Source organism: Ranitomeya imitator, chromosome 4 (genome assembly GCF_032444005.1).
Source record: "Ranitomeya imitator isolate aRanImi1 chromosome 4, aRanImi1.pri, whole genome shotgun sequence".
NCBI classification, from domain to species: Eukaryota; Metazoa; Chordata; class Amphibia; order Anura; family Dendrobatidae; genus Ranitomeya; species Ranitomeya imitator.
Window position 1 is genome coordinate 383,896,403 of NC_091285.1, and position 25,351 is coordinate 383,921,753.

The 25,351-nt window shown below is 45.3% G+C and overlaps 1 protein-coding gene across 2 annotated transcripts in view; it reads right to left on the reverse strand.

Moving 5' to 3' along the window:
- Positions 1–2,139: 2,139 nt before the first annotated feature.
- MCM10 (minichromosome maintenance 10 replication initiation factor) overlaps positions 2,140–25,351 on the reverse strand; it is a 130,945-nt gene continuing 107,733 nt past the window's right edge. The window contains exons 19-20 of one of the 2 annotated variants that reach the window (XM_069765199.1): positions 3,663–3,705; positions 2,140–3,116 (exon numbers count right to left, since the gene is read on the reverse strand). In XM_069765199.1, the coding sequence (XP_069621300.1) occupies positions 3,033–3,116; positions 3,663–3,705 (127 nt within the window). In that variant the 3' untranslated portion in view covers positions 2,140–3,032. The remainder of the gene's footprint in view (positions 3,117–3,662; positions 3,706–25,351) is intronic. The other variant, XM_069765200.1, reaches the window with a different exon arrangement.

Genomic DNA, 25,351 nt, shown 5'->3' on the forward strand with positions numbered 1-25,351 from the left:
ACGTTACATGTACCGTTTTTTGCTGCCGACGGACCTCTTTTTCCGACCGCGCATGGCCGGAACTCCGCCCCCACCTTACAATGGGGCAGCGGATGCGTAGGAAAAATGCATCCGCTGCCTCCGTTGTGCGGCGCATTCACTGCTAGCTTCGGGACCTCGGCCCGACGCACTGTGACGGGCCGAGTCCGATGCTAGTGTGAAAGAAGCCTAAGAAGAGATTGATTAGGGAACCCTTTCTTTCTCTCCCCTGCTTTCTTTAAGAGCTCATCCAATGTTTTTCCAAAAAGAAACTCACCTGGCAAGGGATCGCACAAAGTTTTGCTTTTGCCTTTGCCTGTGCGTCCCTCTTCCAGTTTTTTAACCAGAGTGCTCGCCGGGCAGTATTCACTAGGCCGGCTGATCTGGCTGCTAAGCGTAGCGAATCTGCCGATGCATCTGCAAGGAATGCTATCGCTTCTTTCATTAGAGGGATTTTTGGTAGAATTGATTCTCTCGAAGTTCTTCCTCTAATTTGTTCCTCCAGCTGTTCCATCCAAACTAGCAGCGACCTGGAGGTGCATGTACTAGAAATAGCTGGCCTGAATGCCCCCGTGTTGGCTTCTCATGATCTTTTTAGTAAGGCTTCTGCTTTACGGTCTAAAGGGTCTGTCAGGACCCCCGAATCCTCTACTGGTAAGACTGATTGTTTAGAGGTGGAAGCGACTGCGGCATCAACCGTAGGCACTTTCGAACAGGAATTAATTTCTTCGTCACTAAAGGGATAGCGTCTCTTAGAGGATGACGGCAAGAACCCCCGTGTATTCTGCTTATCCCATTCTTTCTAAATTAAGTTTTTTTATAGTGGATATTACGGGGAAGGATCTTAATTTTTTCTGTCCTAATCCCGCAAACATGATGTCCTGTGCCGATTTTTTCCCTTTTTCGTCTGGGCACCCTATTGTGCTTCGGATGCATTTTACTAGGTTATCTATACTACTACTTGGTAGACAAAGACCCCCTTCGTTTTCAGATGAACTTGACTGGGATTTAGAATTATCCGAGGATCTATGTACATCCTCTGAATCGGAGTCCACTGGAGACAGGGACCTGCTTGGTAGGCGGGTACTGGAGCTACTTGTGTGCGCCAAACCCTGCATCTCTTCCTGAATTATGGCTCTTACATCTGCAGGTGTCATTACATTTTCCTGATGTAAGGTTAGAGTGATACACTCTAAGCATAACCTTTTTGTGTAAGAATCCAGAAGAGGTTTTGTACATAGGGCGCATTCTTCATGCTTGGACTTGTGTCCGTTTCTTAGTCTAAAAGGAGAGGGACACAGGAGGAACATATCAGCATATAGGAAGAGGATCTTTTAAAACTCACCCAGTGAAGCTGAAAGGTACCGGTTCTGGAGGCGGAGCTTTAGGTAAATGGTCTTTGACATTCTGTCTGGCAGTGGATCGCTTTTCTGGAGGGCGACCACCACTCTTCGTGCTGCTTCTGGCGCTTCCCTCTTTGCTGCAGGCAGGTGCGCATCGTCGATCGCTGAAGCCATACTCACACACTCCGACGGCGGCGCCGCTTTTTAAATTTGGCGCCGATTCTCCTGCCTCCCCAGACCAACCCGGAAGTGCTCCGGCTACTTCCGGGTTAGACGCACCGCTCTCCATACCATGCGGCAGCCGGAGGATTGAAAGCCGGCTGCTGCAGCGCGCGTGCCCTCATGGAACCGGGCGAACCACCTCTGGACCCGGACCATGGATCGCCGACCAGACGAGGGGGGGGGGGGGGGGGTTATGCAAGCAGGGGCTCCCCCACCGCTGCTTCTGGTGCCGCAGCCCCTGCTGTTCCCCCAGAACCACAGAGGCGGATGCATGGCCCAGGAATCCTCTTCATCTGTAGGTAAACTCGGATTCCAATAGGAACAGGAAACCTAAACTGAGGAGGAGAGGGGACCGCCTCCTTTTATTCTGTAGGTTTCCTGTTCCTATGGGCGGATCCCTCTGTCTCATGTGGGGTGCTGTCCTGGCAAAGAATAAAATGTACTTTTTTTTTTTCACTCTGGGGTCACACGTTTAATTATAATAGAAGACAGCTCCAAGTGTGAAAAGTTAACAGTCTCTAGCAGAAAGTGGTAATAAGCTACATGGGACCTTAGCTTAAAGTGAACACCATACTTAAAATGATTTATTACATAAATAAATGTCCAGTTACAGGCCCCCACTATATCCATTAAAAATCTGTATAAAATACACGATCAGTAAATACATTGTGACTCAAGAATAATGTATAAATATTTACAAACAGGTTTATTCATGCCGAGAGCAGAGGTCGCCGAGGTTTACCACATTGATCAGATGGCGACTGATTAAAGTGTCCAAAAGGTTTCGCAGATTGCAATTCTGAGGAAAAGCCCCTTAAAATAAAACATTTCTCTAAGATACCGGGTTGGATCAGTGTCATATTTCTAGTACTGTCAATTAGGCATGTTGTTCTTGTACTTTAATCCTGTACATTCTAGAAGAGGAGTTCAGACTACGAAAAGTTGTTTTAGGCCATGTGCAAAAAGGCGGTTTTTTATTCCTGCAAGTTTTTTCCTCTTTGATGAATTCATTTGAATTTCTTGACACCCTTTTCCTTTTGTATATACACATACATTATATATGATGTATATACTTCAGGCAGATTTGGCTTACGTATTTTTTTTAGCCACAAACGCAGGCAATTTTTTTTCAGGATCTTTACATTAAAAAAAAGTCTTTAAATGCACAGTGTGTATTAGTTTTCATGAAATTTCATCCATTTTGTTTGAACTATTAAAAAGCAGCATCTATGCTAATGTTAGAACATGGCTTTGAAAGGCAGTCGATCCCAAAAAATTTGGGATCTTTTATTCCCAAAAAGATGAAAAAAAAAAACGTCCAGAAAACAGTCAGAAATGATTTAGCCATGCATATGAGGAGATGAAGGACAAGCATTCTGGTAGTCCAGTTCTCTGAGGAATAAGGAGGATTTTTGCTTGTTTGGATACATAAGCTTCGAGTGTACTTTGTTATTTAAGACTATTAAGAAATTTGCCATGCTCCTCTCCTCTTGGCAGTAGTGTTTCACCTCCAATTTTTGGTCCACTTTTTTCCTGTTTAGAAAAACATAAATAAATGTAATCTGAAATCCGTACAAACATTAACAAATTTCCAGGTCAACAGAGTGCTGCCCAAGAACTTTCTTCACATATCTTCTAAATCTTAGAGAAATATCTTATTATTTCCAAAACTTGGAGACATGGCTTCACATCTCTACACCAGCAGCTTTTATTGATGTGGCTTTCCATGTGGAGAAAGGTACCCATCCCTCACTACCCATGAATCAAAGTGTGCCATTAGTTACTAATACAGACAACAGACAATGTACTGCAATGACTGCAGTTGGCAAATTTTCAGCAAAATTCACTAAAGTGGGTCTTAGGGGTGCTTGCTGGCAGTTTCTGTGACTAACGGGGTTCCTACTTTAGATTTGCTGAGAAACATGGCCTACTCCTAATAATACAAGTCAGATTCACAAAATTCAACACCACAAAAAAAAAAAAACTAACTAAAAAATGTAAACTCCCCCAGCCCCTTCTCCAACCCCCCCCCTCCCCAACAAAAAAATTCAAAAACAGGAAACACTGTTTTAAAACTACCTTAAGCATGCCATCTCGTTCCCATTTGAAGTGACCACAGGTACTACAAGGAAGAAAAAAAAAAGGAAAGTTACAGCAATCCATTAAATAAACTCCTGTATAGTCAACATTGTAGTATTTTGGAGGCTTTAGGAAGGCCTGTTACCACAGAAATTCAGTTCAATCAATGGGCATGTCACAGAGCAGGAGAAGCTGAACAGATTAATATTTAATTCTACGAGAGAATATATATCATATTATAGAATATAATATATACAAGTGTATAATACCATATTTTTCAGACTAAGCCGCACTTTTTTACCCCAAAAATGAGGAGGAAAATGGGGGGTGTGCGTCATAGTCCGGATGTACCTGTCTGGCTGTGGTGAGGAGGTGGGAGAGCAGCAGCGGGTCACAGGAGGCAGGAGCCGGCGGCTGCAGCTTACTCTACTCCCGTGCCCGCTGCTAAAGAGAAATGCTTAGCTACTTACTGGTAGCCTTGTTTTTCGGATACCATGACAGCACCACGTGAGAGGGAATCTGCCCTTCAGGGACAGAAAACTCTACGCCCTTTCCTAACCCCTTGAAAGGACACAAATAAGGAGTTTTTCCCCAATCTCCGCCCCTGAGACTGACAGGAACTTTCTCCAGGTTCTGGCATAAATCCAAGTCGTGGATGCTTTCCTACTTTTTAACCCCTTTACCCCCAAGGGTGGTTTGCACGTTATGGATCGGGCCAATTTTTACAATTCTGACCACTGTCCCTTTATGAGGTTATAACTCTGGAACGCTTCAACGGATCCCAGTGATTCTGACATTGTTTTCTCGTGACATATTGTACGTCATGATCGTGGTAAAAATTCTTTGATAGTACCTGCATTTATTTGTGAAAAAAAAACGGAAATTTGGCGAAAATTATGAAAATTTCGCAATTTTCCAACTTTGAATTTTTATGCAATTAAATCACAGAGATGTGTCACACACAATACTTAATAAGTAACATTTCCCACATGTCTACTTTACATCAGCACAATTTTGGAACCAAAATTTTTTTTGTTAGGGAGTTATAAGGGTTAAAAGTTGACCAGCAATTTCTCATTTTTACAACACCATTTTTTTTTTAGGGACCGCATCTCATTTGAAGTCATTTTGAGGGGTCTATATGATAAAAAATACCCAAGTGTGACACCATTCTAAAAACTGCACCCCTCATGGTGCTCAAAACCACACTCAAGAAGTTTATTAACCCTTCTGGTGCTTCACAGGAATTTTTGGAATGTTTAAATAAAAATGAACATTTAACTTTTTTTTTTTTACAAAAAATTTACTTCAGCTCCAATTTGTTTTATTTTACCAAGGGTAACAGGAGAAAATGGACCCCAAAAGTTGTTGTACAATTTGTCCTGAGTACACCGATACCCCATATGTGGGGGTAAACCACTGTTTGGGCGCATGACAGAGGTCGGAAGCGAAGGAGCGCCATTTGACTTTTCAATGCAAAATTGCCTAGAATCGAGATGGGACACATTGTTGCGTTTGGAGAGCCCCTGATGTGCCTAAACATTGAAACCCCCCACAAGTCACACCATTTTGGAAAGTAGACCCCCTAAGGAACTTATCTAGAGGTGTGGTGAGCGCTTTGACCCACCAAGTGCTTCACAGAAGTTTATAATGCAGAACCGTAAAAATAAAAAATCATTTTTTCACAAAAATTATCTTTTCGCCCCCAATTTTTTATTTTCCCAAGGGTAAGAGAAGAAATTGGACCCCAAAAGTTGTTGTACAATTTGTCCTGAGTACGCTGATACCCCATATGTGGGGGTAAACCACGGTTTGGGCGCATGGGAGAGCTCGGAAGGGAAGGAGCGCCGTTTGACTTTACAATGCAAAATTGACAGGAATTGAGATGGGACGCCATGTTGCGTTTAGAGAGCCACTGATGTGCCTAAACATTGAAACCCCCCACAAGTGACACCATTTTGGAAAGTAGACCCCCTAAGGAACTTATCTAGATGTATTTTGAGCGCTTTGACCCACCAAGGGCTTCAAAGAAGTTTATAATGCAGAGGCGTAAAAATAAAACAAAAATTTTTTCCCACAAAAATTATTTTTTAGCCCCCAGTTTTGTATTTTCCCGAGGGTAACAGGAGAAATTGGACCCCAAAATTTGTTGTCCAATTTGTCCTGAGTACGCTGATATCCCATAAGTGGGGGGGAACCACTGTTTGGGCGCATGGGAGGGCTCGGAAGGGAAGGAGCGCCATTTGAAATGCAGACTTAGATGGAATAGTCTGCAGGCGTCACATTGCGTTTGCAGAGCCCCTAATGTACCTAAACAGTAGAAACCCCCACAAGTGACCCCATATTGGAAACTAGACCCCCCACGGAACTCATCTAGATGTGTTGTGAGAACTTTGAACCCCCAAGTGTTTCACTACAGTTTATAACGCAGAGCCGTGAAAATAAAAAATCTTTTTTTTTTCCCACAAAAATTATTTTTTAGCCCCCAGTTTTGTATTTTCCCAAGGGTAACAGGAGAAATTGGACCCCAAAAGTTGTTGTCCTATTTGTCCTGAGTACGCTGATACCCCATATGTTGGGGTAAACCCCTGTTTGGGCACACGGGAGAGCTCGGAGGGGAAAGAGCACCGTTTTACTTTTTCAACGCAGAATTGGCTGGAATTGAGATCGGACGCCATGTCGTGTTTGGAGAGCCCCTGATGTGCCTAAACAGTAAAACCCCCCCAATTATAACTGAAACCCTAATCCAAACACACCCCTATCCCTAATTCCAATGGTAACCCTAACCACACCTCTAACCCTGACACACCCCTAACCCTAATCCCAACCCTATTCCCAACTGTAAATGTAATCTAAACCCTAACCCTAACTTTAGCCCCAACCCTAACTGTAGCCCCAACCCTAACCCTAGCCCTAATGGGAAAATGGAAATAAATACATTTTTTTAATTTTTCCCTAACTAAGGGGGTGATGAAGGGGGGTTTGATTTACTTTTATAGCGAGTTTTTTAGCGGATTTTTATGATTGGCAGCCGTCACACACTGAAAGACGCTTTTTATTGCAAAAAATATTTTTTGCGTTACCACATTTTGAGAGCTATAATTTTTCCATGTTTGGGTCCACAGAGTCATGTGAGGCCTTGTTTTTTGCGGGACGAGTTGACGTTTTTATTGGTATCATTTTCGGGCACGTGACATTTTTTGATCGCTTTTTATTCCGATTTTTGTGAGGAAGAATGACCAAAAACCAGCTATTCATGAATTTCTTTTGGGGGAGGCGTTTATACCGTTCCGCGTTTGGTAAAATGGATAAAGCAGTTTTATTCTTCGGGTCAGTACGATTACAGCGACACCTCATTTATATCATTTTTTTTATGTTTTGGCGCTTTTATACGATAAAAACTATTTTACAGAAAAAATTATTTTTGCATCGCTTTATTCTGAGGACTACAACTATTTTATTTTTTTTGCTGATGATGCTGTATGGCGGCTCGTTTTTTGTGGGACAAGATGACGTTTTTAGCGGTACCATGGTTATTTATATCTGTCTTTTTGATCGCGTGTTATTCCACTTTTTGCTCGGCGGTAAGATAATAAAGCGTTGTTTTTTTGCCTCTTTTTTTTCTTACGGTGTTTACTGAAGGGGTTAACTAGTGGGCCAGTTTTATAGGTCGGGTCGTTACGGACGCGGCGATACTAAATATGTGCACTTTTATTGTTTTTTTTTTTTATTTAGATGAACAAAATGTATTTATGGGAATAATATATATATATTTTTTCATTATTTAGGAATTTTTTTTTTTTTTTTTTTTTTACATATTTGGGAAAATTTTTTTTTAACTTTTTTATTTTGTCCCGGGGGGGACATCACAGATCGGTTATCTGACAGTTTGCATAGCACTCTGTCAGATCACTGATCTGACTTAAGGTACCTTCACACTAAACGATATCGCTAGCGATCCGTGACGTTGCAGCGTCCTCGCTAGCGATATCGTTCAGTTTGACAGGCAGCAGCGATCAGAATCCTGCTGTGATGTCGTTGGTCGGGGCTAGAAGGCCAGAACTTTATTTGGTCGCTGGCTCTCCCGCTGACATCGCTGAATCGGCGTGTGTGACACCGATTCAGCGATGTCTTCGCTGGTAACCAGGGTAAACATCGGGTTACTAAGCGCAGGGCCGCGCTTAGTAACCCGATGTTTACCCTGGTTACCATCCTAAAAGTAAAAAAAACAAACGCTTCATACTTACCTTCCGCTGTCTGACCTCCGGCGCTGTGCTTTCCTGCACTCACTGTGAGCACAGCGGCCGGAAAGCAGAGCGGTGACGTCACTGCTCTGCTTTCCGGCCGCTGTGCTCACAGCCAGTACAGAGAAGCACAGCGCCGGGGACAGACAGCGGAAGGTAAGTATGAAGCGTTTCCTTTTTTTACTTTTAGGATGGTAACCAGGGTAAACATCGGGTTACTAAGCGCAGCCCTGCGCTTAGTAACCCGATGTTTACCCTGGTTACCGGCATCGTTGGTCGCTGGAGAGCGGTCTGTGTGACAGCTCTCCAGCGACCAAACAGCGACGCTGCAGCGATCCGTCGTTGTCTGGATCGCTGCAGCGTCGTTTAGTGTGAAGGTACCTTTACAGTGCTGCAGGCTTCACAGTGCCTGCTCTGAGAAGGCTCTGTGAAGCCACCTCCCTCCCTGCAGGACCCGGATCTGCGGCCATCTTGGATCCAGGCCTGGAGCAGGCAGGGAGGGAGGTAAGACCCTCGCAGCAACGCGATCACATCGCGTTGCTGCGGGGGGCTCAGGGAGGCCCGCAGGGAGCCCCCTCCCTGCGCGATGCTTCCCTGTACCGCCGCCACATCACGATCATCTTTGATCGCAGTGTGACGGGGGCGGTCCATGACCGCTCCTGGCACATAGTGCCGGATGTCAGCTGCGATAAGCCCCCCGTGAGCGCTGCCGATCGCATATGACGTACTATTCCGTCCATGGGAATTAAGGCCCACCCCACATGGACGGAATAGTACGTCTAATGGCAGAAAGGGGTTAATAAAGTATCTACCAAGCCCCGGGAAAATCCATTCTCCCTCAGCAGTGCCCTCTCAAACTCCACGCCGTCAGATGTAGGCTGGACACTTGTGGATGGAAGCTTGGACCCTGTGAGAGGAGATCTGGGAGCTCCAGGAGAACCCATGGGTCGTGACAGACATCTTTCTTAGCCAGGGAAACCATGGCCTTCTGGACCAGAATGGATCAGAATTATAGATGCCCTGTCTTCCCGTATCTTCCTTAGAACTAATGGTATCAGGGCTATCAGGGGGAAGGCATATGCAAGCCTGAAGTCCCATGGGATCAGTAAGGCATCCACAGCATATGGATCTTCTCGGGGGTTTAACCCCTCTGTGACCTTAGACGTACTATCCCGTCGAGGTGCCCTGGGCTTATCTGACCCTGGACGGGATAGTACGTCATAGCCGATCGGCCGCGCTCACGGGGGGAGCGCGGCCGATCGCGGCCGGGTGTCAGCTGCTTATCGCAGCTGACATCCGGCACTATGTGCCAGGAGCGGTCACGGACCGCCCCCCCCCCACATTAACCCCTGGCACACCGCGATCAAAGATGATCGCGATGTGCCGGCGGTGCAGGGAAGCACCGCGCAGGGAGGGGGCTCCCTGCGGGCTTCCCTGAGCCCCCCGCAGCAACGCGATGTGATCGCGTTGCTGCGAGGGTCTCCTCACCTCCCTCCCTGCTCGAGCCCCGGATCCAAGATGGCCGCGGATCCGGGTCCTGCAGGGAGGGAGGTGGCTTCACAGAGCCTGCTTAGAGCAGGCACTGTGAAGGCTGCAGCGCTGCATGTCAGATCAGTGATCTGACAGAGTGCTGTGCAAACTGTCAGATCACTGATCTGTGATGTCCCCCCCTGGGACAAAGTAAAAAAGTAAAAAAAATTTTTTCCAAATGTGTAAAAAAAAATAAAAAAAAATATTCCAAAATAATGCAAAAAAAAAAAAAATATTATTCCCATAAATACATTTCTTCATCTAAATAAAAAAAAAAAACAATAAAAGTACACATATTTAGTATCGCCGCGTCCGTAACGACCCGACCTATAAAACTGTCCCACTAGTTAACCCCTTCAGTAAACACCGTAAGAAAAAAAAAAAAAAAAACGAGGCAAAAAACAACGCTTTATTATCATACCGCCGAACAAAAAGTGGAATAACACGCGATAAAAAGGACAGATATAAATAACCATGGTACCGCTGAAAGCGTCATATTGTCCCGCAAAAAAAGAGCCGCCATACAGCATCATCAGCAAAAAAATAAAAAAGTTATAGTCCTGAGAATAAAGCGATGCAAAAATAATTATTTTTTCTGTAAAATAGTTTTTATCGTATAAAAGCACCAAACCATAAAAAAATGATATAAATGAGGTATCGCTGTAATCGTACTGACCCGAAGAATAAAACTGATTTATCAATTTTACCAAACGCGGAACGGTATAAACGCCTCCCCCAATAGAAATTCATGAATAGCTGGCTTTTGGTCATTCTTCCTCACAAAAATCGGAATAAAAAGCGATAAAAAAATGTCACGTGCCCAAAAATGTTTTCAATATAAACGTCAACTCGTCCCGCAAAAAACAAGACCTCACATGACTCTGTGGACCAAAATATGGAAAAATTATAGCTCTCAAAATGTGGTATTGCAAAAAATATTTTTTGCAATAAAAAGGGTCTTTCAGTGTGTGACGGCTGCCAATCATAAAAATCCGCTAAAAAACTCGCTATAAAAGTAAATCAAACCCCCCTTCATCACCCCCTTAGTTAGGGAAAAATAAAAAAAAATGTATTTATTTCCATTTTCCCATTAGGGCTAGGGCTAGGGCTAGGGTTAGGGTTAGGGCTAGGGTTAGGGCTAGGGTTAGGGCTAGGGTTAGGGCTAGGGTTAGGGTTGGGGCTACAGTTAGGGTTGGGGCTAAAGTTAGGGTTAGGGTTTAGATTACATTTACAGTTAGGAATAGGGTTGGGATTAGGGTTAGGGGTGTGTCAGGGTTAGAGGTGTGGTTAGGGTTACCGTTGGAATTAGGGTTAGGGGTGTGTTTAGATTAGGGTTTCAGTTATAATTGGGGGGTTTCCACTGTTTCGGCACATCAGGGGCTCTCCAAACACGACATGGCGTCCGATCTCAATTCCAGCCAATTCTGCGTTGAAAAACTAAAACAGTGCTCCTTCCCTTCCGAGCTCTCCTGTGTGCCCAAACAGGGGTTTACTGCCACATATGGGGTATCAGCGTACTCAGGACAAATTGGACAACAACTTTTTGGGTCCAATTTCTCCTGTTACCCTTGGTAAAATAAAACAAATTGGAGCTGAAGTAAATTTTTTGTGTAAAAAAAGTTAAATGTTCATTTTTATTTAAACATTCCAAAAATTCCTATTAAACACCTGAAGGGTTAATAAACTTCTTGAATGTGGTTTTGAGCACCTTGAGGGGTGCAGTTTTTAGAATGGTGTCACACTTGGGCATTTTCTATCATATAGACCCCTCAAAATGACTTCAAATGAGACGTGGTCCCTAAAAAAAAATGGTGTTGTAAAAATGAGAAATTGCTGGTCAACTTTTAACCCTTATAACTCCCTAACAAAAAAAAAAATTGGTTCCAAAATTATGCTGATGTAAAGGAGACATGTGGGAAATGTTACTTATTAAGTATTTTGTGTGACATATCTCTGTGATTTAATTGCATAAAAATTCAAAGTTTGAAAATTGCGAAATTTTCAAAATTTTCGCCAAATTTCCGTTTTTTTCACAAATAAACGCAGGTACTATCAAAGAAATTTTACCACTATCATGAAGTACAATATGTCACGAGAAAACAATGTCAGAATCACCAGGATCCGTTGAAGCGTTTCGGAGTTATAACCTCATAAAGGGACAGTGGTCAGAATTGTAAAAATTGGCCTGGTCATTAACGTGCAAACCACCCTTGGGGGTAAAGGGGTTAAAGAACAAAACTGCTGCGCCTTCCTGTTCCCCCTGTTGGCAAACAGATCTATGTCCGGGGACCCCAACACCTGCACAATCAGGTCGAAGATAGTATACGGTACTTACTTATTTTCCCTACTTTTGTGTGCATAATATATATACGTAAATTATCACAATGTCTAAACAAATCAGTACTTAACCATAATAATCCTTTTAAATTAAAAACATTAATCTTTATTGAGAGCAATAAAATCAGTGAAACCCAAAAGAAGAAATGCCTCAAAAAGGGGACGCTAGAAATCCTGATAAATAAAATGTACTCGATAGCAAACACTACCTAAAGGGCATAAGTATATGTTGTTAAAATAAATGTAATGACCGTCAAGTGACTGCCCAACTTGGTATGTTAATACAAGTAACAAAATCGGGGATTACCCTGAACACGTTTAAATATACATAATGAAAAATATAAATAAAATCCTGGCTTCAGAAAATAAAAAGATGAATATTACAATGACCGTATATACGGACACCAGTTACAGTGCTATAAAGGGTTAGCTAAAGAGCTGTATGCAGCCCATTACTGGTAACATCCACAAGACAGGCAATAAGAAAAACTAATCTTTTGCTGGCAAAAAATAGTTTTTCTTATAAATATGGTGTTTCTAGAGCAGGGGGCCTCAAACTTGGCTGGGTCTATGGACTGCACATAGAAATTTTTTTTTTATTTGAGGGACTGCATTCATTCCAGGACATTGACATTTTTCTATATACTTTATGATAATTTTGTATTTTATTTTTTGAAGTAACGCCCCCCCATCCTGGTCCCCTTTTTGTAGTAATGCCCCCCCAACCTGGTCCCCTTCTTGTAGTAACGCCCCATCCTGGTCCCCTTCTTGTAGTAACGCCTCATGCTGGTCCCCTTCTCGTAGTAATGCGGTCCACAGGCACTGTAGACCCCTTGACAATTGCAGCCTGGTCCAGGGGCACGCCGACGTTGTGACGTACATCCAACAGAAATAAAGCGCTATCAGCTGACATCGACTTGCTTGCACATGGCAGTGATGTCATAAGCCACAGAGTCAACAAGCCTGTCAGCTGCTGGCCTGACTGGCCGACATTGGTATTGCTGTGTGGAGAGCTTGTCTGCGTGGCAATACATTTCAGTTGAATGTGTGTCCAAGAACAGCGCTGACATTAGTTAGTTAGACTGGGCCGCGATCATCAAGAAGCCTACGGTGGCTGTGGGCCGCATGGGGCCCGTGTGTTTGAGCCTCAGTTCCAGACTGTTCTCTTGTCATACTCTCCCTAAAAACACGTTCTTCAGAATTGACTGAAGACTGTTTGAAATTGTGGAGACACTTCCAATTGGTGTCACATCTGGAATATCTAACTTGGGGCATTTCAAATCATTTCCCAATATAGGAACTGACCTCTGCGCCATGTAAAAGGTGTAGTAAATACCGACTGCACCTGTGTGGCCGTGCTGCCCGAGATCCTGCCCTGCAGTGTTAATAAATCAGAAGACACTGTGGGGCAGGATCACGGGCAGCGCGGCCGCACAGGCGCAGTCAGCAAGACATCAAATGATGTCAGAAGACGGGCAACGCTAACTGCACATTCCCAAAGCATAAGATAACAGAACAGGCGCCGGGACAGTTGAAAACAACACTGAGGAGGCGGCGCCAAGAGGGCATGAGTGACAGCGGTGCTGCGTCTGCATTGGGGGGGGGAGAGACCTGTCCCCAGGACTATTTCAAGGTATTTTGGACAAATTGGAGAATCTATTATTTCTGCAGTTATAGCACCAAGAACTAAAAGAGCCACCTTGTCAGAATGCAGTGCTGCACAAGGTGGCTCTTTTCGTTACAAACGCCTGGGGGGGAGGGATGGGGGGTGACAGGTTCCTTTAACCCCTTAACCCCTTAATGACCCAGCCTATTTTGACCTTAAAGGGAACCTGTCACCCCGAAATTCGCGGGTGAGGTAAGCCCACCGGCATCAGGGGCTTATCAACAGCATTGTGTAATGCTGTAGATAAGCCCCCGATGTTACCTGAAAAAGACGTTAGATTATACTCACCCAGGGGCGGTCCCGCTGCTGGTGAGGTCGGATTGGCGTCTCCAGTCCGCTCTGGCGCCTCCCATCTTCTTTCCATGACGTCCTCTTCTGATCTTCAGCCACGGCTCCGGCGCAGACGTACTTTGCTCTGCCCTGTTGAGGGCAGAGGATAGTACTGCAGTGCGCAGGCGCCGGAAAGGTCAGAGGCCCGGCGCCTGCGCACTGCAGTACTTTGTCTGCCCTCAACAGGGCAGAGCAAAGTACGCCTGCGCCGGAGCCGTGGCTGAAGATCAGAAGAGGACGTCATGGAAAGAAGATAGGAGGCGCCAGAGCGGACCGGAGACGCCCATCCGACCTGACCAGCAGCGGGACCGCCCCTGGGTGAGTATAATCTAACGTCTTTTTCTCCTGTTTCAGGTAACATCGGGGGCTTATCTACAGCATTACAGAATGCTGTAGATAAGCCCCTGATGCCGGTGGGCTTACCTCACCCGCGATTTTCGGGGTGACAGGTGCCCTTTAATGACCTGGCCATTTTTTGCAATTCTACCCAGTGTTCATTTATGAGGTATTAAACTCAGGAACACTTCAACGGATCCTAGCGATTCTGAGATTGTTTTTTAGTGACATATTGTGCTTCACGTTAGTGGTAAATTTAGGTTGATAATTTTCGCGTTTATTTGTGAAAATAAATTGGAAATTTGGCAAAAATGATGAAAATTTCGCAATTTTCAAATTTTGAATTTTTATTCTGTTAAACCTAGAGAGTTATGTGACACAAAATAGTTAATAAATAACATTTCCCACATGTCTACTTTACATAAGCACAATTTTGGAAACAACATTTTTTTTTGCGAGGATGTTATAAGGGTTAAAATTTGACCAGCGATTTCTCATTTTTACAGCAAAATTTACAAAACCATTTTTTTTTAGGGAACACCTCACATTTGAAGTCAGTTTGAGGGGTCTATATGGCTGAAAATACCCAAAAGTGACACCATTCTATAAACTGCACCCCTCAAGGTGCTCAAAAACACATTCAAGAAGTTTATTAACGCTTCAGGTGTTTCACAGCAGCGAAAGCAACATGGAAAGAAAAAATTAACATTTAACTTTTTAGTCACAAAAATGATCTTTCAACAACAATTTTTTTATTTTCCCAAGGGTAAAAGGAGAAACTGGACCCCGAAAGTTGTTATCCAATTTGTCCTGAGTAGTGAATAGCGAATATACTCGTTACTCGAGATTTCTCGAGCACACTCAGGGGTCCTCCGAGTATTTTTTATTGCTCGGAGATTTTGTTTTTCTAGCCACAGCTGAATGATTTACATCTGTTAGCCATCATACATAAGTACATGTGGGGGTTGCCTGGTTGCTACGGAATCCCCACATGTACTTATGCTTGCTAACAGATGTAAATCATTCAGCTGCGGCAAGAAAAACAATCTCCGAGCACTAAAAAAATACTCGGAGGACTCCCGAGCGTGCTCGAGAAATCTCGAGTATTGAGTACATTCGCTCATCACTAGTCCTGAGTACATAGAAACCCCATATGTGGTGGTGGGGGACCACTGTTTGGACGCACGGCAGGGCTCGGAAGGGAAGGAGCGACATTTGACTTTTTGAATGAAAAATTGGCTCCAATCTTTAGCGGACACAATGTCCTGCTTGGAGAGTCCCTGTGTGCCTAAACATTGAAGCTCCCCCACAAGTGAACCAATTTTGGAAACTAGACCTCCCAAGGAACTAATCTAGGTGTGTGGTGAGCACTTTGAACCCCCAAGTGCTTCACAGAAGTTTATAACGCAGAACCGTGCAAATAAAAAATCTTTTTTATCCCTCAAAAAATGATTTTTTTAGCCAGCAATTTTTTATTTTCACAAGGGTAACAAAAGAAATTGGACCCCAAAAGTTGTTGTCCAGTTTGTCCTGAGTAGGCAGATACCCCATATGTGGGGGTAAACCACTATTTGGGCATACGTCGGGGCCCGGAAGGGAAGAAGTGACGTTTTGGAATGCAGACTTTAACCCCTTAGCGACCGCCGATACGCCTTTTAACGGCGGCCGCTAAGGGTACTTAAACCACAGCGCCGTTAATTAACGGCGCTGTGGAAAAAGTAAATAGCGCCCCCCAGAGTCGGATTTTCTCCGGGGTCTCGGCTGCCGGGGGTAGCCGAGACCCCAGAGAACATGATTCGGGGGGGTTTTAACCCACCCCGCATTTTCGATCGCCGGTAATTAACCGTTTACCGGCGATCGCAAAAAAAACCAAAAACACGATCTCTTTTTAATTTCTCTGTCCTCCGATGTGATCGCACATCGGAGGACAGAGAAAAGGGGTCCCAGGTAGCCCCCCAATACTTACCTATCTCCCCCGATGCTCCTCGTGGCTCCCGGTGGGCGCCGCCATCTTCAAAATGCGCGGGCCGGCCCCGCGAGGATCTTTGGGGTCTCGGCTGCCGGGGGTAGCCAAGACCCCAAAGAGCATGATCGGGGTCGGTTTTACCGACCCCTGTTTTGCGATCGCCGGTAATTAACTGTTTACCGGCGACCGCAAAAAAAAAAAAAAAGTCAAAGTGTAATTCTCTGTCCTCTGATGTTATCGCACATCAGAGGACAGAGAAATAGGGGGATTCGGGGACCCTGCCATACTCACCTGTGTCCCTGGGCCCTCCTGCTGCTCCTCCTGGCCGCCGGCAAAAGAAAATGGCGGGCGCATGCGCAGTGCGCCCGCCATCTGTCTACATCTGCCGGCCGGCAGGAGAAGAGCAGTTGGGGCTAAAATTAGGGTTAGGGGTAGGGTTAGGATTAGGGCTAAATTTAGGGTTAGGGTTGGGGCTAAATTTAGGGTTAGGGTTGGGGCTAAATTTAGAGTTAGGGTTGGGGCTAAATTTAGGGGTAGGCTTCTTTCACACTTACGTCGGTATGGGGCCGTCGCAATGCATCGGCCCGACATACCGACACACGTTGTGAAAATTGTGCACAACGTGGGCAGCGGATGTAGTTTTTCAACGCATCCGCTGCCCAATCTATGTCCTGGGGAGGAGGGGGCGGAGTTACGGCCACGCATGCGCGGTCAGAAATGGCGGATGCGACGTACAAAAAAAACGTTACATTGAACTTTTTTTGTGCTGACGGTCCGCCAAAACACTGATCCAGTGCACGACAGACGCGACGTGTGGCCATCCGTCACGATCCGTCGGCAATACAAGTCTATGGGCAAAAAACGCATCCTGCGGGCACATTTGCAGGATCCGTTTCTTGTCCAAAACGACGGATTGCGACGGATGCCAAACAACGCAAGTGTGAAAGTAGCCTTAGGGCTAGGGTTAGGGTTGGGGCTAAAGTTAGGGCTAGGGTTGGGGCTAAAGTTAGGGTTAGAGTTTGGATTAGGGTTAGGATTAATGTTGGTATTAGGGTTAGGGTTGGCATTAGGGTTACGCTTGGGATTAGGGTTAGGTTTGGGATTAGGGTTAAGGTTAGGGTTGTGATTAGGGGTGTATTGGGATTAGGGTTAGGTTTGAGGTTAGGGTTGAGATTAGGATTAGGGGTGTGTTGGATTTAGGGTTTTGATTAGGGTTATGGTTAGGGTTGACATTGGGGTAAGGATTGTGATTATGGTTAGTGATTAGGATTATGGATCAGGTTGGGATTAGGGTTAGGGGTGTGTTGGGGTTAGGGTTGGAGCTAGAATTGGGGGGTTTCCACTGTTTAGGTACATCAGGGGGTCTCCAAACACGATAGCCAATTTTGCGCTCAAAAAGTCAAATGGTGCTCCCTCCCTTCTGAGCTCTGCCGTGCGCCCAAACAGTGGGTTACCCCCACATATGGGGCATCAGCATACTCGAGATAAATTGGACAACAACTTCTGGGGTCCAATTTCTCTTGTTACCCTTGTGAAAATAAAAACTTGGGGGCTACAAAATCCTTTTTGTGGAAAAATATATATATATATTTTTTTATGACTCTACATTATAAACTTCTGTGAAGCACTTGGGCATTCAAAGTTCTCACCACACATCTATATAAGTTCCTTAGGGGGGTCTAGTTTCCAAAATGGGGTCACTTGTGGAGGGTTTCTACTGGTTAGGTACATTAGGGGCTCTGCAAACGCAACACCATTCTATCAAAGTCTGCATTCCAAAAAGGCGCTCCTTCCCTTCCGAGCTCTGCCGTGCGCCAAAACAGTGGTTTACCCCCACATATGGCGCATCAGCGTACTCGGGATAAATTGGACAACAACTACTGCAGTCCAATTTCTCCTGTTACCCTTGTGAAAATAAAAACTTGGGGGCTACAATATCTTTTTTGTGGAAAAAAAAAATATTTTTTTATTTTCACGACTCTGCATTCTAAACTTCTGTGAAGCACTTGGGCATTCAAAGTTCTCACCACACATCTAGATAAGTTCCCTGGGGGGTCTAGTTTCCAAAATGGGGTCACTTGTGGAGGGTTTCTACTGGTTAGGTACATCAGGGGCTCTGCAAACGCAACATAATGCCCGCAGACCATTCTATCAAAGTCTGCATTCCAAAACGGCGCTCCTTCCTTCCGAGCTCTGCCATGTGCCCAAACAGTGGTTTACCCCCACATATGGGGTACCAGCATACTCAGGACAAATTGGACAACAACTTTTGGGGTCCAATTTCTCTTGTTACCCTTGTGAAAATAAAAACTTGGGGGCTAAAAAATCTTTTTTTTGTTATTTTCACGACTCTGCATTATAAACTTCTGTGAAGCACTTGGGCATTCAAAGTTCTCACCACACATCTAGATAAGTTCCATGGGGGGTCTAGTTTCCAAAATGGGGTCACTTGTGGGGGATTTCTACTGTTTAGGCACATCAGGGGCTCTCCAAACGCGACATGGCGTCCGATCTCAATTCCAGCCAATTCTACATTGAAAAAGTAAAACGGCACTCTTTCTCTTCCAAGCTCTGCGGTGCGCCCAAACAGTGGTTTACCCCCACATATTGGGTATCGACGTACTCAGGAGAAATTGCACAACAACCTTAGTGGTCTAATTTCTCCTGTTACCCTTGTGAAAATAAAAATTTGTGGGCAAAAAGATCATTTTTGTAGAAAAAATGTGATTTTTTTTTTCCACGGCTCTACATTATAAACTTCTGTGAAGCACTTGGGGGTTCAAAGTGCTCACCACACAACTAGATAAGTTCCTTAAGGGGTCTAGTTTCCAAAATGGGGTCACTTGTGTGGGGTTTCTACTGTTTAGGCACATCAGGGGCTCTCCAAACGCGACATGGCGTCCAATCTCAATTCCAGCCAATTCTACATTGAAAAAGTAAAACGGCGCTCCTTCTTAAGTTCTGCGGTGTGCCCAAAAAGTGGTTTACCCCCACATATGGGGTATTGGCGTATTCAGGAGAAATTGCATAACAAAATTTATTGTTACATTTCTGTTTTTACACTTGTGAAAATAAAAAAAATGGTTCTGAATTAAGATGTTTGCAAAAAAAAGTTAAATGTTCATTTTTTCCTTCCACATTGTTTCAGTTCCTGTGAAGCACGTAAAGGGTTAATAAACTTCTTGAATGTGGTTTTGAGAACCTTGAGGGGTGCAGTTTTTAGAATGGTGTCACACTTCGTTATTTTCTATCATATAGACCCCTCAAAATGACTTCAAATGTGATATGGTCCCTAAAAAAAAATGGTGTTGTAAAAATGAGAAATTGCTGGTCAACTTTTAACCCTTATAACTCCCTAACAAAAAAAAAAAATTTTGTTTCCAAAATTGTGCTGATGTAAAGTAGACATGTGGGAAATGTTATTTATTAACTATTTTTCATGACATATCTCTCTGATTTAAGGGCATAAAAATACAAAGTTTGAAAATTGCAAAATTTTAAAAATTTTCGCCATATTTCCATTTTTTTCATAAATAATCGCAAGTAATATCGAAGAAATGTTACCACTAACATGAAGTACAATATGTCACGAAAAAACAATCTCAGAATCAGCGGGATCCGTTGAAGCGTTCCAGAGTTATAACCTCAAAGTGACAGTGGTCAGAATTGCAAAAATTAGCTCGGACATTAAGTACCAAATTGGCTCTGTCACTAAGGGGTTAATGGAATGGTCTGCGGGCGTCATGTTACGCTTGGAGAGCCCCTGATGTGCCTAAACAGTAGAAACCCCCCACAAGTGACCCCATTTTGGAAACTAGACCCCCCAAGGAACTAATCTAGATGTGTGTTGAGCACTTTGAACCCCCAAGTCCTTCACAGAAGTTTATAACGCAGAGCCGTGAAAATAAAAAATCTTTTTTCCCATAAAAATAATTTTTAGCCCCCAATTCTTTAATTTTCCCAAGGGTAACATGAGAAATTAGACCCCTAAAGTTGTTGTGCAATTTTTCCTGAGTTCGCTTATGCCCCACATGTTTGGGTAAACCACTGTTTTGGGCGCACGTCGGGGCTCGGAAGGGAGGGAGCACCATTTGACTTTTTGAACGCAAGATTGGCTGGAATCAATGGTGGCGCCATGTCGCGTTTTGAGACCCCCTGATGTGCCTAAACAGTGGAAACCCCTCAATTCTAACTCCAACACTAACCTTAAACCTAATTCCAACCCTAACCCCAACTAATTCGTGTGCGGATTTTTTCGCACAGATTTTGAAAAATCCGGAGGTAAAACGCATTGCGTATTACCTGCGGATTTACCGTGGATATCCTGCGTTTTTTGTGCGGATTTCACCTGCGGATTCCTATTGAGGAGCAGACGTAAAACGCTGGGAAATCCGCACAAAGAATTGACATGCTGCGGAAAACAGGGATTTTTGTGTAGTCACCGTAAAATCCTTTTCTCCGAGCTATTCCTTGGGGGACACAGACCGTGGTGTATGCGGCTGCCACTAGGAGGCTGCCACTAAGGGTACCGTCACACTATACGATTTACCTACGATCACGACCAGCGATATGACCTGGCCGTGATCGTAGGTAAATCGTAGTGTGGTCGCTGGGGAGCTGTCACACAGACAGCTCTCCAGCGACCAACGATGCCGAGGTCCCTGGGTAACCAGGGTAAACATCGGGTAACTAAGCGCAGGACCGCGCTTAGTTACCCGATGTTTACCCTGGTTACAAGCGTTAAACTAAAAAAAAACAAACAGCACATACTTACATTCTGGTGTCCGTCAGGTCCTTTGCAGTCTGCTTCCCGCACTCAGTGACTGCCGGCCGTAAAGTGAAAGTGAAAGCACAGCCGCTGTGCTCTGCTTTCACTTTACGGCCGGCAGTCACAGTGCGGGAAGCAGAGACGGCAAGGGACCTGACGGACACCAGAATGTAAGTATGTGCTGTTTGTTTTTTTTTAGTTTAACGCTTGTAACCAGGGTAAACATCGGGTAACTAAGCGCGGTCCTGCGCTTAGTTACCCGATGTTTACCCTGGTTACAAGCGAACGCATCGCTGGATCGCATCGCTAGATCGGTGTCACACACACCGATCTAGCGATGACAGCGGGAGATCCAGCGATGAAAGAAAGTTCCATACGATCTGCTACGACGTACGATTCTCAGCAGGATCCCTGATCGCTGCTGCGTGTCAGACACAGCGATATCGTAACGATATCGCTGGAACGTCACCAATCGTACCGTCGTAGCGATCGAAATGTTATAGTGTGACGGTACCCTAAGTGATACAAAGAAAGTTAGCTCCTCCCCTGCAGTATACTCCCTTTTGCTGGCTCTCAGCTAACGAGTTTGGTGCAAAAGCAGTAGGAGATCAATAACATATGAGCGCATAGCATGTTATATTATATATGAGAGTATAGCATGTCAAATAATAAAACAAGCACAAGCTAATAACAGGGTGGGAGCTGTGTACCCCAATGAATTCCTCGGATAAAAGGATTTTACGGTGAGTACACAAAAATCCCTATGTCTCCCTCGCCTCATTGGGGGACACAGACCGTGGGACGTCCCAAAGTAGTCCCTGGGTGGGGACAACATCAGATCAGGCCTTGTGAAACTGCTACTTACAAGTGCACCACCACGGCCTGCAGAGTCCGCTTGCCCAGACTCACATCTGTGTAAATGTGGGAATTATAGTTCTTCAAGAATGCATGCAGACTGGACGAATAAGCAAGCTTGCAGGCGTGCTTGCTGACGTCTGGTGCCTAGAGCCCTCGATAAACAGGGAGATAGGCTGACATCTGGCACGGAAGGACTCCTGGATGGTGAAACTAATCCACCAGGCTAACATGGCCGATGAAATGGCTAAATCCTTCCTGTAACCGTAAGGAAGCCTTCTTACCGTCAGGAAGCCCAAGTAAAGTGTCCAAGCTTCGGAAGGACGCAGTCCTCGGTTCATACCTACTCTGACCACTCACTTCGTCCAGACTATGGGGAACCCATTCCGTTTTGTGGACTGGAGCCGAAAGAGATGAGGGAAGGAAGATGCTCCTGTAACAGTGGGAATACAATACCACCTTTGTAACAAGGGAAGGGGATGGCCTGAGGACAACCTTGCCTTGATGGTAATAAGGCAAAAAGAACGAAAGAACAGCAGCCAGCTCTGAAGACTCATCAGGATGACAAGATCGCAGAGAAAAAAAAGGGGGCGACCTTCCCTGATAGTATAGTCTGTCCAGATCAAAAATGAGTTTACTGTGAGACCCCCAGGACCGTTAAGGTCCCAAAGACCTAACGGTATGTGATAGGGAAGAACCACAGGTGAAGACTCCCTGCGAGGCAGTCCATATTTGCAGTTATATTGCAATAAGACAGAAAAATACTAGTTCCGCAGAAGAGAAATCCTGACATGGTTAGTGCGGATCTCCCAGGATCACTGGGGCCCTTCCTGCTTCCAAAAAGATCTCGGAAGTAGTGGAAGAGGGGTTATGGAAATTGGTACCATTGGAAGAACCAGAGCATGCACTGCGATGGCTCTTGGATCTCGAGGCCGAGCCATGAACTCGAGTACATTGGCGTTCAGTCTGGACGTCATCCGACCTACATCTGGAGTGCTCCAGTGAAGGCAGATCTGATTGAAAACTTCCGGGTGAAGTTCCCACTCTCCTGAGGAGAAACCCTGGCGGCTGAATACGTCTGCCGCCCAAAGTTCTACTCCAGGGATATGTACTGCCGAGACCACCGAATGATAGATCTCGGCCAATAGAGAATGTGAGGTACCTCGGCCATGGCGCCTGACTGTGGGTACCTGCTAGATGATTGACGTATGGCACAGCCATGGCATTATCCAATTGAATTCGGATGTGGTGACCCGCAAGAAGGCAGTGGACCTGCTGTGGGATTAGCCGTACCGTTCGGATCCCCAGAGCAATGATCGAGAGAAAAAGACTGGCATTGGTAGTCGCTAATAACCATTGAACCGGGAGAAAGGCCCTGGATGAGAAAGGAGCTCAGAGACTACCCTCTGAAAGCCTGATTGACTTGCTGAAAACGAGCAGAGCGAAGGAAACTGCTTCAATTGTCGTCACCAATTTTCCTCAGAACCCTCCTAGCAAATTGAATGAAATGAGGGGATGAGTGATCAAGTGTGCGAGCTCCCTGTTGAAGGGCCACGACCTTGTCTTGAGGGAGAATTACCATCCTTCTGGAAGTGTGCAGGATCATCCTCAAAAAGGATCTGCTGGGCTGGAAATGAGGAAAAACGTGTCTAAGTTTAGCTGCCAGCCCAGGTGAGAGGGTATCGCAAGTGATATAGACGACTCAGCATAATCCTGGAAGAGTGGCTAGAAAGTCGACCAAATAGGGCAGGACGACCACGCTTCTAGGGTGCAAGAGGAAAATGACAACCACCATGACCCTTGCGAACACTCTGGGTGCGGTAGCAAGGCCGAAGGGCAAGGTCATGACTTGAAAATGCTGTTCGCGAATGGAAAAGCGAAGGAATTTTTGAAGAGGGAAAAATAGGAATGTGAGGGTAAGAATTCCGAATGTCGATGGATGCCAGAAACTCCACCTTTATCTGTTGAAGTAATGGCTAAGCGGAGGAACTCCATCCGAAGGAGGACCTTGTCAAAGGTTTTCAGAAGTTTGAGGTCCAGGATCGGTCTTACTTTTCATTCCCCCTTTTTGGAACCAAGAGCCCTTAGATCTAGACTGTCCAGGACAACTCTTCCACTGCTGGTTGGGTCTGTAGGAAACATACGATCCCTTGTTAGTCTCCCACTCAGAAGATTTGATTGGCCAGCTGTACTGTCTTCGGGAAAAGGTTACTGGTGTGAATCAAAGTAGTTAAGGTCTCCATTGCTCAAGCAACCCATGCGGCTGCTAAGGAAGGGTAGAGCGCTGAACCACAAGCCACAAGACGGAACTAACCAGATTTGCTATCTGACAGTCCGTGGTATTTTTAATTGATGATACATCGGGCAGGGATACTGGTAGGTATACCACAAGAGATTCTACCCGGTTAATCTGCCAAGTGGCAGAATGCAGGGCTGCATCAAGCAGGTCAGGAAAAAGCAGTCTCTTGCCATCGTCGCGCAGAGTAGAAAATTAGGGACCCTCGATCCACCATCCTTTAACAGGGAAGTGGAGAGGGATCATCCGCCTTCTTGCATCATCTGCTAAATAGTGGTGATGCAAAGGGGGAGGTGCTCGGACGCCAAAAAGGGTGGCTCTGTACATCCACAGAGTTCAGGTCCCTGGGTGGACAGGGCAGGTTTGTCTGGCGTTAGGCCTGGATGCAGAAGAGGATACATGGAGGTGACACTCCATGTGCTCATCTGTTGATATCGGTGCCCTTTAAAGGACCCGTCGCCCTTAAAAATCAGACCAGGCATGGCATCGCACATAGAGGCTTCTGTCCAGTGAATCGCTTATCCGGATTGAATGGCAAATGCTCTACAAGGAAGTTTAGTCCCCTTATGAGGGACACTGTGTAGTGTAGAGCAGAACCGGAGTCCTCGTCAATGTACAGAGATTGGTTGATGATATAAATAGGGTCCATCCTTTGCTGAAGCTCTGGCAAGTCCAGATCCAAGGCAATATCCGATTAATATTCAGAGCCTTGTTCTCAGCAAATCATTGGGGAGAGAGATCAGGAAATGAAAACTTCCGTTTTCTAGATGACTGTATGTTTCTAGAATACTTGCGGCTCCTGCTAGCCGACGGCTCCCATGTAGGAGAGGGACCATGTATATCGGTCCTGCGAGCACTCAGAGCCACAGAGGGTACACGGAGGGATTCAATCTCTTGGTCAGAGAAACCATGGATTGCGGTCAGTGACGAAGTCCACTGAGGGGAACTAGGTACTCAGATAAACTGGGATCAGCGGCGGAGGGCTCCTGAGCTCATTTAGGATGACCGGCTTCGGATTAATCATGTGCCTTTAAAACCAGGGAATACTGGTCGTGCGCCTTTAAATGCAGGGAATACTGGTCGTGCGCCTCTAAGACCAGGGCATACTGGTCATGTGCCTTTAAGACCAGGGCATACTGGTCATGTGCCTTTAAGACCAGGGCATACTGGTCAGGTACTTCCTTACCCGGGTACTGATGTAGAGTCATTGTGACCCTTTAATGCAAAAACCGTCGCCCCTGTGTGAGCCAGCCGGGTGGACCAAGATGGCCACCGGGAGTTGCAGAGGTGATAAAAATCTCACAGAGAGCGAGAAGCGCCAATTCGGAGGGCGGAGCCACAGACAATGTGGGCGGAGCCTC